The 14,833-nt window shown below is 37.0% G+C and overlaps 1 protein-coding gene across 1 annotated transcript; it reads left to right on the top strand.

Moving 5' to 3' along the window:
- Positions 1-3,117: 3,117 nt before the first annotated feature.
- On the top strand, positions 3,118-13,513 carry LOC110788325 (uncharacterized). The gene is made up of 8 exons (XM_021992956.2): positions 3,118-3,569; positions 8,846-8,985; positions 9,115-9,214; positions 9,366-9,464; positions 10,229-10,576; positions 11,458-11,550; positions 11,631-11,837; positions 12,633-13,513. Exons 1-8 carry the CDS (start codon positions 3,237-3,239, stop codon positions 12,897-12,899), a joined length of 1,587 nt encoding a protein of 528 aa, XP_021848648.1. The 5' UTR covers positions 3,118-3,236; the 3' UTR covers positions 12,900-13,513.
- Positions 13,514-14,833: the final 1,320 nt, after the last annotated feature.

The raw sequence follows: 14,833 nt of genomic DNA, 5'->3' as shown, positions 1-14,833 counted from the left end.
TTGAATACATGAATCATATTTAGCAGAAAATTATGTTCTTTTTAAATATAAACGAGTTGAAAAATCCTTAAAACTAATTCAAACCATTTAATTATCGTGTTAACAATGCCGTGTCTGGTTCATATCGTGTTAAGGTACTTCTTTTCACAATTTTGAACCATTTTTCTAAACTTCATATTAAAATTAAAATCACACTCCGTAATTTTTTTTTAGGGGAAATCATAAATTGTTAAGAAATTGTATTAATTTGATTTTGAATATTTGGTTTCGCTTGGTTTTATGAATCATACGAAGTATTAATTTCGATCCCATGAATTTTGATGGGAAAATCATCTGAGTAGCTGAGTGGAATTTGGAATTTATAAATGGGAAGTATATGTTAAAGTGGTTCTACAAATTTACCCAAATACCTACTTCGTATCTGTTACTACAATCGATATCTCAAACATTAACTAAATTCACAAAAATGTGGTAAATGAAAACGATGATGGAATTTAATTATTTGGATGTGTTTCGATAATTCTGTCGTCCAATTAAAAGTTCCAAATTTTCAACATTTGTAAGCATATACGAAGTACGATTTTATTTATTTATTTTGGGAACTTTAAAACAAATAACTAAACATAACTCGGATTTTAGAAGTGGAAGTCGGTAAGTGTTAAAATTAAATACCTCAATCGTATAAGGCAACTTTTAGCATTTTGGTGTCTCTCTAGAATACCTAAAATGCATTTACTTTTTTTATTTAGTATTTTAAATTTATTATTTTCAGTGTTTATATTATTATACCATGTGTTTTAGTTTAGTTTTTAAATGTAAACCACTCGATGTGTCCAATTTAAATCTTTTTTATTTTTCTATACTTGATGCAAGGAGACACTTAGCTAGCTAAGGTGCATTCGTCTAGTACTCCATGTATTTGGTTCGAATTAATTACCCAAATAATTAATTTAGTGAGATTAAGTGATCATAATGTCTAGTTGCAGACAACTTTAGATTTGTAGAAGTAATTCATGCATAGGGCTGAAACTTACTCTTGGTTATTCTTGAAGGTTCACACAAATGGACGGTAACGACTTAAATAATTAATTGCGGTTCTTATTGTAAACTTAGATTGGAGATCGAGCAATTGAAGCTGAATTTAGTGGCAACAATCGTGATAGTACGTTAAAGCAGCGTTTGCCTCAAGGCCAATGTGAGCCACAAGGCCACATAAGCAAGTGCATTGAATGAGGACCAATCCCGTGCATATTGCTTGGCATGACTTGGTCCCTGTTCATGCATATATGTGTGTGGTCTGACCCTGGACATGTGTAAGTAACCGGTTGAGGAGAGTTCCTCTTCGTCTAAACTTTTATTTGGAGTTAGGTTTTCCATATAAACTTAATGACTAATTAGAATAACGCAATTAACATCTTGATTTTTTTCGGTAGGAGTCTTAGGTTTTCTGACGGATTTTTACAAGGTAACATTGATTTTTATTGAATAAATTTATTACAAGGCCTAAAATAGAGTTCCATATACATAAATAAATAATACAAGGACCCTTCTCAATTATTATTTTGAAAGAAATGAATAATAAAAATACAAAGTAATTTTTTTTAATTATTATTTTTTGATAAGGAAAGAAAATCAAGACGGACAACCTTAATCATCCTTTCGGTAAAAAGAACAAAAAATTAGAGAGTACAATGAAATTACACCCTAGCCTCGAATTACCTAGCTAGCACAGTTCCAAGAATCTTGATGAGTTGAATATATTGGTAGACGATAAACAAGTGGTACTTCCTCCGATACTTTTTATTTGCAACACTTTATTTTTCACGCTTGCCAATGCATATATTGAACAATTAATATATTTAATTACTGATAAGTAAAAATTATAAAATATTGATTAGATGAATCTAACAAGATCCCACATGAATATGTTTTTCCTAAAGTATAAATCAGAAAAAATAAACAAAGTAGATTATGTGAATAGTGCAAAAAACAAAGTGTTGCAACTATTTTGAATCGGAGGAAATATATGGGAACAAACTCGAATCCGTATCGCAACAGTAAAAGAAAATTACGGAGTAATCATGAACAAAATACATAAAAAACACACACACACGCACATTTACAAAGTACATTACAGAGGTTGGCATAGCGGCTAACAGTGATGTATGGCAAAACACATAACATCCACTAAATGACAAAATAAGGGAGGGTGGTAGGAGGGAAAAACAAAAAAGATGAAAGTACCATTTTGGTAAAAAAAAGTACCATTTCGTTAAATAAAGTATCATTTCGTTAGAAAGAGTATCATTCTTTTTAAAAAAAGAGTACCATTTTATTAATAAAAAGAGTCCCATCATAAAAAGAAAATATCATTTCTTTGAGAAAAAATATCATTATTTCATTATTTATCGTTTATTTCTTTGTCATTTTATGGTGTTATGCATTTGCTAATACATCACGGTTAGCTGCAAAGACTTCCTCGTACATTTATACGGAGTATTCGACATGAAGTACTACCCTCGGCTAGAGCTCGCAAACGTGTCGTGTCGGGTCGAATATAAACGGGTTGGAAAAGTATCAACACTAACACAACCCATTTAATAAACGTGTCATGTCGTGTTGACCCATTTAACTAATCGTGTCATAATCTCTTGACACTAACCCCTTTTTTTCGTGTCCGGTTCGTGTCGTCTTGTCGTGTTTGTTCGATAAAGTTGGCTTTATTATAAGGTTTGTAACATAATACATTAAATTATTGGTTGATTTTTGTTAATCGGTTAAGTCGTGTCAGTTTCGTGTTGAGAATCTCAACACTAATCCGACCCATTTAATTAAACGTGTCGTGTCGTGTTAACCCGTTTAATTAAACGGGACGTAAACTTTGACACTAACTCACTTTTTTCGTGTCCGATTCGTATCGTATTATCGTGTCCCGTTAAATTTTGCCAGCTCTAATCCTAATTAGTCGTAAAGACTTCCTAGAATCCTACGTAGTACATTTATATTCGACATGAAGTACTACCCTCTGCAGGAAGGTCAGGTCGTTTTTAACTTTTTAACAAACTTACTTTGAGAATCGTGCAAGCAAGTACGAAAACTTCGTAATGCAACAAAACTTTTGCCCACAACTGAAAACTAATTGTTGTTCAATTCTGCCCAAAACCAGGACAAGACCTCCAAATTAAACAACCAACCCATTCCCCCCTAAAACCTCAAAATTCATCATTATCCCACAAATGCCTCCATCTACACCTCCACCATCCCCCCACCCACCTTCCAACTCCGACCCCATCGATAGCGCCGCTGAAATCCGCCTTCGCGAGGCAGAAGAACGGCTCAAGGATGCCATTGAGGAGCTCCAGCGCCGCCAGCTCAGTCGCGCCGCGGCAGCGCGTGGGCCTCACTGCCCTCCCTGCGATCACCCTGACGATTCCTGCGTTGCTCACGCCATCGGTAACCTCTGCCAGAGCTTCCTCCTCTCATATGGCGTTCGTGTTGGTATCGGCATCCTCTTGCGCGCCTTCAAGCTTGCTCGCGGTCATTCTTACTCCTCCCTCCTCGATCTCAAGGTATCAATTTATGCTCAATTTTGACATTTTTTTAATCTGAATTCTTAGTTAATTGGCATGCAAATGTGCAATGCGTCATTGTTGGTTTCTATTATGCAATTATAACTTCTCGAGTTTAGGGTCTAGATTTAGGTATTAGCGATCAAAATTAGGGTTATGACGAGTATAGACATCCTAGATGACTGTTCTATAATCAATATGGACAACGAACACGCGTAGTGTATGTTGCAGGAGCTTAGCTCAACTGCTGATATTCTCCAATGGCGATGACAGAAAATAGAAAGAAAGATTGAGAGAGATAGAAAGAGAGAATCAGATTCAGAATAGAGAAAGAATTGTAGAGAGAAAGTAGGAATGTTGTAATGTTATTGATGATTTGATCCCAATGATCTGTACAAGTATTTATAGTGCTAAGAACTAAGGATCGAAGGCTTGATCAAACAGCTAAGGCTAACAGAAAGGCTAACTGAAATCTGTTACACCAACACTAACTGATTACATGTATCTAACTGACGAAAGAATGTTGATCAAGTTCTGATGATCAATTAGGTGGATTATGGTTTAGTTTTGTTGAAGATCGGGTAGAGTGCATATGTTGTAAGTGGAATATGGATTTTTAGATTGCTGCTCATGTTAGGGATTTACGGTGTTCTTAGTGATTGTGTCTTTGAGCAAGGATATACATATACGTGATAATAGTTCTGCTATTAGTCGAGGGATTGAAGTAGGCGAGAGAGTAAACACTACTTGATTTTATCGTAAAGAAGAGTCGTTTCCGTTTCTGTCAAATATGGACTTCAACTTGATGGTATGCCATATTGTAAAAGTAGGTGAGATTATCAAAGACAGTTGATCTAGTCAATTACTGATACGCCAATCAAGAAAATTGCTCATTTTTTAAGTCCTTGGAGCTTCTCTTCCTGCAAGTTGGAGTGTATTGGTGATGAACTGATGATATTTGGAGGTTGTTTATGAGAATATTCTAGCACAGATGTCAATTGGGTAGAAGTATGCCTTAAAAAGTAAGCAGATTATCTTGCAGGATTATCTTGACATATTTTTTTCTTTCATCAGGTGGTACATATTTTTTTCCCAAGGTTAAATTTAGGGTTCCAATCACATTTGATTAAGCCTAGTTAGGAAAAAGCATGTTAAGCACGTGTCTCTGTGACAGATTTGTGTTACTTCCCCATCCTTGTTGTCTAACCTTATTGAACTGTTTTTAAATATGGCAATCATTTTAGCATCTTTGATATGGTCCCGAAACAAGCTCTTGGAAAATACTCTGTATGTCGGATTTTTTTTTACGAAAATTACCCCAGCTGAATAGCTGATCATAGAGTCAACTCGTGAGCTGCAAGTATCCTTTTCAAAGAAAGACATACAGTTAATCCAATGTAATACAGAACTCATTTGTCTCTACATCGTGGACAAAGGGCCAATTTCTGCAGCAATTACTTAAAAGTTGGTTTCCCTCTATGGCGATAATGTAAACTGTAAAGAACACTCTAGTTTTGTTACTCTGTCTTGGATTGAAATTTTAGACTGAGGATTACGGTGGATTAGGATTAAGAAAATAGAATATATAAACGGTGAATATTTTACGTAAGAATTTAGTACCTATTTAATATTTTTAATTTTTATTTTGATCTTATATGCTCGTAGCTGTATACAGAGTACTATTTTGTACTTCATTGCCTTTAGATTTTACTTACTGATCTTTTAAAGTGCTTATTCGTTATATTTTCACTTGTTTTTATCATTGGCCTAGATCTTTTTTGATTTTCCATTGTTTTTTAAAATCTTTTTTTATCTTATTTGCCCCAATATCATCTTTTGGAGGGTATTATTGGAAACATTTGGGGTTTGTGTTGGCTTTTTCTTGGCCCTATGAATGTGTGTGGAGGAGATGGACGATGATGCAAACTGTGTTTTAAGTTCAGAGTTTTGGTTGTCAATGTTCTTACGTCAATTTAGAGAATCATGGGTGTGAGTTCTAGTGCTCGCACGTTTGTAGAAGTAATGACAGCCGAAGGCTGTTTGCTAAGTCCGTGTCCTTGTCTCACTACTTGGAATGTGCCTCGCTCTTTGGCGAGTTGTTTCTCTTTATCTGGATTGTGAAGAAGACAACTATAAGGCTCAGCCAGACCCGACTGATGCAGTTAGGGGGGTGCACCGGTCCAAAACCGGTCCGGTCCGGACCGGAACCGGAATGGACCGGAAACGGAATCACCAAATTCCTAGATCCGGTGTCCGGACCGGTATAATTCCGGACAAACCCGGTCCGGACCTGATTATTCCGGTTTGTTCCGGTTTTAGACCGGTTGGACCTGATTTGTCAATAAATTAAAAATAAATAAATTATTCCTCTCAATTTGAAAATTAATTAATCTGAAACATTTACAATCAAACTCACGAATCCAACAAATAGACAAATCAATATCAAAATTTGAAATTACCAAAACAAAACTAATCACCTAAACACAAAGTACAAATTTTCCATGACAAACCCTCCATTCGAGATCTATCCAATTCCAGATCCATAGTTTATGAGACCTTTGAGTTTCATTCGATCTCCCTCCGAAACTTCTCAAAAGAAGTTAGAAGTTAAACCCTACAAAAAAAGTTTACTAATCCATTTATATGATCCATTAAGAGAGAGGGGAAGGAGAGTTTGAGAAGGAGAGAGCAGAGGAAATGAGATGTGAAAATGAGGAGAGAGAAAGAAGGGGGCATGGAGCCAAGGGAAGAGTGCCGAGTAAATGAGTCATGGAAAAATGGGGCAAATAAATGTGTTGGGTTGACCTCATTAAAAATGCCAGTGTTGGCGTGTTGTTCTTTGCCCCTTTCCCAGGAAAATTTTGAAAAAGCAATTTAAATCGGGTTCCGGATTTGACCGGATTTTTCCGGGTTTTATCCGGTCCTGTCCGGAATCCGGATTCACTAATTTTCACCGTCCGGAGTCCGGACCTGAATCAACTGGACCGGTCCGGACCGTACCGGATTCCGGACCCGGTCCAATTATGCACACCCCTAGATGCAGTTGGGATGTTAGCGGCCTAGTTTTAAGCTGAATCTTTGTTCCCTCTGGCTGATCATGTTGGCCTCAAATTTGGCTGGTTATAAAGAAGCAGTTTTTGCTTGATGTTAATCTGTTATCGGTGGGCCACTTGTATTGTTTAGCTCAAGTTTTGCATTTTCTGTGTTACGTGGCGTCTTTTGTTTTCTTTTATGATCCATGAGACTAGGCACCCCAATTGTTGTAACCTTTCGTTTTCTCAAAATTAAAAAGAAAAGAACTAATTTTGATTACTATACATTACTTGATTTTTGGTTGTTTTAATTGGGGGTTAATATTGTTAATTGTAAGAAAATTTCTTTACATTGTTAGTGGGATCATAGATCATACGGAAATAGGATGAAGGAGAATTATCCTGGGCTATTGCACTATGGTATATCCCTTTTACCCAATAATAATAACCATTTAGGGAAGATCAATACTACCCTAGCTGTAGTTGCTGACCATATTCAAGTTTTGTTGTGTTTGGTACACTTTGTGAGGAAGACTATGTAACCTATACTATATGTAGAAGTGGAACATAGTTGGGGGCAATCTTACATGTTTTTTGGGTGCAATTGCATTATGGCATAGGCCTCTTACTTGGTATCATTATCAATACTAACCATTACCTAGATAAGGAACTTTACCCTAGTTGTAAACCAACTATTACCTGATTCGCCAGTATAAGACCGGGTACGGGTATGCAATTCGCTACCTAATTTGCTAAACTAGACCAAAATTGTACCATTTTCATGTTATAATTCGCTTATTCGGTACGCGGTTCTTGGGGTGATTAGAAAGTTATCACTGTGTAGACCTTGTCATTGGCGACCATGAACTTAAGTTTTCTTGTGTTTGATACAACTTCGTGAGGGTGAAGACTATGTAATCTGTACTATATGTAGAAGTGGAACTTATTTGATGCTTTCTTACATGTATTTTGGATACTCTATATGTGGATTAATGTAACAAACCCCAACTTATGGTTGTAGCTTGATAGGTTGCTTGGTCAGATTCTAGCTCTATGCCTCTAGATGCTTAGAATAAGCAAATTGGGAAATCTGAGTAACTTCTACATTGTAACACCAAGCAGGCTGTAGAAGATCCAACCAGTCATAAATTACATCATTGATGACAGCTAATTTATTTCTGTGGATGTTTATGACACGCCAAGTGATTTGAAAGATGCTATGGGAGATGTGAGTGCTCGTTTAGGCTTTCAGTTGGGGGAAGCTGAATAAAGGTTAGGGACCCTTGATTTATGTATAACTAGCACCACATAAGACTATAAGAGATACAATTGGTCCCATAAAATAGATGAAAAAATTAGTGGCGACTACTGGCTGGGCCATTCGCCATCAGATAATTAGGAAAGTGGGAGGGAAAAAGCTTTAGATACAAGTATTACCAATGGTTTTACCTATTTTGATCGTCACAGTAAAGTAAGTGTGCTATTACTATTTTGCTTTTTTTGTATAATGAATTGCTATGCACATGGAAGCATATCAGTGATATACTGAACTACTGATGTGTAATACTTCATCAAACCAACTTACCAGTGAGGTATTTTACTATTGCTGTGTGCCCGCCACCCACCCTACTTTTGACTTGGATGTACTACAAAGTAGGTTGGGTCTGATGATCGGATTTGGTATTCCAGAATTATAATTAGAAGCAATAATTTCTGTGGCCAAAAAGGGAAAAGAACTAGAAGCTATGCAACTCATGTTTCCACAGAGACAACATCAATATGATCTGGCATGATCAGTTAATTTTTTGAAATGTTATTGTGAGACTCGAGAGTCGTAAGTCTCGTAACTGCTGGTAATCTTGTAATATCGTTCTTAGTGTTTTTTTTTGAAGTTCTTTTTAATGATTTAGAGTGCTCAAGTTACTCAAGTAGTCAAGTTAGAGTCACAAAATAAGCTATTTGTTTTGCTGAAGCGATACGTGTCTCCTCTTTGATGAGTTGTATCTTTGTGACTGAAGTTCCAAGCTTGTTGTATGCTGCTGTGGGTAATTTTTCTGCTTTTGCCTGTCATGGATTAAGCATAAGGACTATCTTTTTATTTTAGTCGTGAGCTGCATGGGTTAAACTGTACTTCACTAGATTCATATGGGAGCCTCATTTACTGATGTTTGTGGTGGTTTCTTTTATTCTGTACATATCCTTAATCTTGTCTGAGTTGGAATCTTCTTGGGTGCTCTTCTCCAGCAACTTGTCTCAGAGAAGGATCTGATTGTTAGAGAGGAAGCTTGCCGTGTTGGGTTGCTTTTTGGTGGTTTTACAGGATCCTATCATGCCCTAAGATGTATACTGAGGAAGTGGAGGAGAAGGGAAACCCCCCTTAACGTGTAAGTTTGTAAAGTGAGCTATTTTGTGTGTGATTTTACTGTTCATTTTAGTTGTCACATGTATTGGTGTTTAACAAATTACTGTCAAATTACATATTGATAACCTTGTTAAAGCTGATGATGGAGCAGAATCTTAGCAGGTTCTGTTGCAGGCTTGTCGATCTTAGCATTAGGTGATCCCAACCAAAGGCGTACTCTAGCTTTGTATCTTTTTGCTAGGGTAGCTCAGGTACCTTAATCAAATTGATTGTTTTCTTTTATGTTGCATTAAGAAAGGCAGTCCCTGTTAATATATGTTACCGATCGTAGGTGATTATCTTACAACAACACGAGCTTTTAATGGCAACTCACAATGTTTTCTTTCTTCTATTACTGTCTAGTGTGCTTATAACTCTGCTAAATCCAAGAACAAATTTCATCTATGGGGAAGCCACTGGAAGCATGGAGATTCCTTACTTTTTGCTTTGTCATCTGCACAGGTAATTATGGATTTGTGGTTGACCTGTATTATTAATATTACTAATATATGTAAAATACATCTTTCATTTCCACCTGAAAATTTTATTTAAAACTTTTCTTGCCCCTTTTTCATTTCACATTAAACCTTGTAACTTTTTTTTTTTTAATAATTTACTGTCTGAGATTCTCCTTCCCCGCTTCTCCTACTTGTTTTACTAGTTTACTGCATTCAATGCATTTGTGGAAAAGCACCTACATAATTAATTCATCATATGCACCACCCTGTAAGTAGGGCTGTAAAAAACTGACCCGATCCAACCGATTTCTAACAAAAACCGAAGTGACCCGAAAAAAAATCTCACCTTCAATCCGCGTAAGCATAATGGCCCCGTACAACTACATTATCCGATTATACCCGAACCGATTATACCCGAACCGTAACCGACCGATGACCCGATTTGACACCCCTACCTGTAAGTATGACCAACCATTTGGTGTTGTGACTCTTATAGCAAATGCGTCCTAATGACATCATTAACATGTTTCTTTTTCTTGGAGCGAGCACCTAGTATTGATGATGCATGTTAACATGAAATGCTGCAGTTGTATATGATGCCATAATAGCATTAGCTGATTCATCTGATGAATTTTATCTTGTATTTTCTTTGTCTATTCAATAACAAAGCCATCAAATATCATGTTATTTTTACTGGAATGTCGTTTCCAACTAAAACTGACATAAAATGTTATTGGATTTATCTAACTTGGAGGTAACTTTGCTCAGGTCATGTATTCTTTCATAATGCGTCCTGAGAGCTTACCAAAATCCTATCAAGATTTCATTCAGAAAACAGGGCCAGTGGCACAACCTGTATACAAGGCTGTCCGAGATTGTTGTAGAGGTAGCGCAGTGGATGTGGCTTCATTGTCAGCATATTTGTTGAGTAGAGGGGTCCAAAATTCAGTGCCCCTGGACGAGTTCCCCTCCATTATTCCCTGCTCCGTCATTCATCCAAACACCCAGTCATGTTTAGCTCATGATATGAATGCAGCATCGGCTACTTTCAAGAAAACCTTTCCTCTCTATTTCTCGCTGACCTTTGTACCTTTCGTGGTTCTGCATCTACAGAAGGTACTGCTATCTTAAGCACACTTTTTCCACAATTGTGATTAGTTCACAGAAAAAGGAAAATAAATTCAACCTTGTTGTGATATACTCCACGAATTAGTTATTTCTCATGTGTATACTTTAGAAAGTAAAGACATGTTGCAACAACAATTAAATGTTACTTGGACTCGGGTAGAGTGTCGGACACGAGTACGTGTCAAGTGTCCGACTCGGCTACATTTTGAAATATTCCATATGTTTAGCCCAGAATGAATTATCGGAGTGTCCATTCCCATGTCCGTTTGTCGAGGGTCCGACACGGGTACTTGAGGTAAAATGAAGAGTCCGAATAACATAGTGGATTATCTAGATAAATCTTGTTATGCTGCTAGTTTTGTTCAGCATAGAGATTGGAAGCTGTGGGAAGAGTTTTGCTGGGTTGGGTATCTTGCTTCTGTAACATCTGTGTTAGCATTCATCATTTGGGTCTGGTTTTGTGTAATCTCTGTTGAAGACTGCCCACAGTACTATCTGAACATGTGTGTTATTATTGTTGTTGATGGACCTGTATTACTTCATGCGTTACACAGAGATGCTTTTTAAGAATAGTGATCATTGGATGCTAAAATGTTAATATATATATAGGGACTGTATTTATCTCCTAGGCAGGATATGTTAGTTTGAAATATATCAAGGATGGACTTTTTTAAACATTTGGCTATATAATACTCAAGAAGTCAAGAGGCATATTTTAATATCTCGATTATTGAGCCCAGTTCTTGAGGTTAATATACTTCTTGGATGTGATTTCAGCATTATGTTTTAAGCAGCTTTTGAGGTGATCATTTTTTTTAATTAAATTGGCTGTATCGCCGTTACCTGAAGCAAATTTGCCATCTTTGTAGTTCTTGGAAACACCAGCTCAAACTTGTTGGCGTGCTTCTAAAGAGGCTGTTCGCTCAACTACATTCTTGTCAGCATTTGTTGGGATCTTTCAGGTAACCTTTTCTCTCACTTCCGTGGAAATGTATTCTGGATCCTCTTGTCACACACCTCTGATTTCATTCTGGAATTGCAGGGTGTTATTTGTTTGCACAGAAAAGTGGCGTCAAAAGACCACAAACTTGTATATTGGATTTCAGGTGGACTTGCTGCCCTTTCTGTGCTGTTTGAAAAGAAAAGTAGGCGGAGTGAACTTGCTTTATATGTTCTTCCGCGTGCCGGGGATTCTTTATGGTACATATTGGTAAATCGCCATTTACTTCCACGTATTAAGAATGCTGAGGTAACCTTCAATTCTCTTCTTTTTCTGGCTTCTGCATTTCTATTTGCTTGATTTTGGCTAAGACTTTAAATCCACTATTTTCCATCCATTTTGAGATGAATAACCTTTTTTACAACTATTTTTTCCGCTTCACTAAAAAAAGGGAACTCCAAAGTATCAAACTCTGTCCCTCAGTACCAACCATTTTCAGTTTGATCCGTGGTTACATCGTATATGTCATCTGAATAGTCTTCAATTTGATTTCTAAATTGCCAAAGTTCTGCAGAGTCTACATTTGTCTAATTGTCCACTGTAAGCAGCTTCCTGTGTTTAATCTATGGATAAGAGTAAGACTATTCACATCTCCCCCACCCCCACCCCCACCCCCACCCTCACACCAAAAGAACCCGTTTGACCAAATCTTTTCATGGGTGATTCTGAGTCTCTGACTGTCAAAGTCTTTTTTTTTTCAGTTTGATCCGTGGTTACATCGTATATGTCATCTGAATAGTCTTCAATTTGATTTCTGAATTGCCAAAGTTCTGCAGAGTCTACATTTGTCTAATTGTCCACTGTAAGCAGCTTCCTGTGTTTAATCTATGGATAAGAGTAAGACTATTCACATCTCCCCCACCCCCACCCCCACCCTCACACCAAAAGAACCCGTTTGACCAAATCTTTTCATGGGTGATTCTGAGTCTCTGACTGTCAAAGTCTTTTTTTTTTTATTTCATCATTGCACTGTAGTTGGTTGGAAGCTTGATTTTGGGCTTGTTTATATTAATAACCAGTTACAATCCCTTTTTCTGTAAACAGGTGGCTTTATTTTGTGCTTGTATGGGTGGGATCATGTATTATTTAGAGCATGAGCCTGACACGATGGCTCCATTTTTGCGTGGCATATTACGCCGCTTCTTGGCAAGCCGAATTAGTAATCCTAGCCCTCCGCCAAATCGTAATGCTTCATATGCATATCTACAGACTCTCGAGGTCATGGAAAAACCGAGATTACAGACAAAGAAGGAAGAAGCTACCGACAAGTCTTCTGCTAAGTATAACCTTGAGTCTATTTCAGGACTCTGATAATCTTTAAATGATAACCCAACTTATCCGATGATTATTCAACACATTGTTTTTAGCCATCTGGGCCACTATATCAGATGCTTGAATTAGTGTTCCACCACCCTATTGATTAGGTTTAGCTCTTTAGAATAGAGTTTCTCTTCCTCTCAACTTTTTTGCAAAGTAGGTTACGTTTCAGAATACGAAAGGGAGATTCATGTGCTTGATTAAAATGGGGAATAATCTATGGTAACCCCGTTTTGTTGCGCGATAGGTTATTTCCGAAATGACCCCATCAACTGCAATGAAGTCTGTTTAAGGTTTAATCTCCGATCCTGGAGTGTTTCTTGAAGTTCAGGGTTATTTAGAGAACGTCAAAGAAATGGAGCATGACACCAGGAAAACATGTCATGTTGGAAAATGGCTTATGGTAGACTAGCAGAGGGTTACTAACTTACTATGATTTTTTATTTTTTTTTCCAAAATTAAGAAATTCGGAAATTTAACTTGGTCGTGTAACTGTATAACTTTTGGTTATCTTTCACAGTTGTATCCTGTGTAATCTATGAGTATTATGGAGTATTTTTAATGCTTCTCATTCAATATCAAGATGTACGATTAAATTTTGGTCTCCATCTTGTTTTCTTTATCTTAACTCTGTCTTATGCCTTTATTGCAAGCTGCAATGGTGAGTGCACAGGAAAAGGCCAAACTTGTCGTACCACGGCCTAACCCACGGAATATTGCAGCTCTTCTATGTCCTCGACTATGCGTTCTAAATAGCTGCAATTTAGATGGTGGACACCTTACTTTGTAGGGCGAATAAAGGTGTCTAGGGGTACTGTCCTTAAACGACGGCTTGCCTTATTATGTAGAGGTCTCGCTCGTGAACGAGTAAAATATAGGGAATCACCAAATACAAGAACTTTTTATGACAAAGTTAATGCGAAATGAAATGATTAAGTAAAACAACATACAAAGTTAAACAAATATCATTGATTGATATGTAATGAGAAACTGGACAAACATTATTACCTCCATGGTTGAATGCTTAGAAACTACACAATGTAAACTGCCGGAAGTGCTTCAATACATGAGGGAAACCGTACGGAATACTACTACGCTACTGCTAGGCTACACTAAGCGCTAGGGCTAAAGCTATTGAAAACCGAAAGTAAGAAATGCTTTGTTTGCGTGTTGATGATATCCTTATGAATGTCGGTTCTTGATGTATATATACCCCTAATACGAGGCGGTTGAAAAGCGGTTTGTAGGAGAGTGGGAGTTTCTCCTGTAACTGTTTGGACGGGAGAGAGAGATACCAGGTGATCGTGGCCAAACCAGCCTTGAGTTATTCCGTCTTTTCTAACTTCCTTGTAACTGGTGCTGGAATATGATCCTCCCGGGCTTCGCGTTTCTCTTGGGCTTATCGTTTGTTGGGCTGCTCTCTATCTCTCTTTCTCTTGGTTTTGTATCTTGATTGGGCTTGACTCGGTTGTTGGGCCTTTGTTAATTCAAGGCCTTTGTCGTACCATATACCCTTGCTAAGGATAGGTTTTAAAGTGTGTGCAACACTAGCTTAGTACAACTTTATACTCCCTGTGCATTTTACGTTGTTTACGTTGCATTTGATGATTTTATGCACTTCACGAGTAATCAGAGCTAAAGAACGTGATGACTAATATTATATATATTATGATTTTATGCATTTCACGGGTAATCAAAGCATTACCTTTTATATTATCACATAAATACTTTAATATTATATCAAAATTTGTGTCCAGATAACTTTTTTTTTTCTTTTTTTTTCTACACTGACTTTAAACATAAAAAAATATTTATTTTGCAGCAAGATATGTCAGAAAAGGGATATGTAAGCATCCATGTAAAATGGATAGTTGACCCAAGAGGGTCAACAAAAGTTTTTCCAAGAAATATGAGCATATTTCGTAGGA

The sequence above is a fragment of the Spinacia oleracea genome, chromosome 6 (assembly GCF_020520425.1).
Source record: "Spinacia oleracea cultivar Varoflay chromosome 6, BTI_SOV_V1, whole genome shotgun sequence".
In the NCBI taxonomy this organism is placed as follows: domain Eukaryota; kingdom Viridiplantae; phylum Streptophyta; class Magnoliopsida; order Caryophyllales; family Amaranthaceae; genus Spinacia; species Spinacia oleracea.
This window is presented reverse-complemented; position numbering and strand designations above follow the sequence as displayed.

Bases quoted from the DNA above. Each gene is read 5' to 3' on its own strand.
- LOC110788325 (XM_021992956.2), top strand. From the start codon at position 3,237: ATGCCTCCATCTACACCTCCACCATCCCCCCACCCACCTTCCAACTCC. The intron at 9,215-9,365 runs GTACCTTAATCA...ATTACTGTCTAG, and splicing joins TTTTTGCTAGGGTAGCTCAG to TGTGCTTATAACTCTGCTAA. The intron at 11,551-11,630 runs GTAACCTTTTCT...CTGGAATTGCAG, and splicing joins CATTTGTTGGGATCTTTCAG to GGTGTTATTTGTTTGCACAG.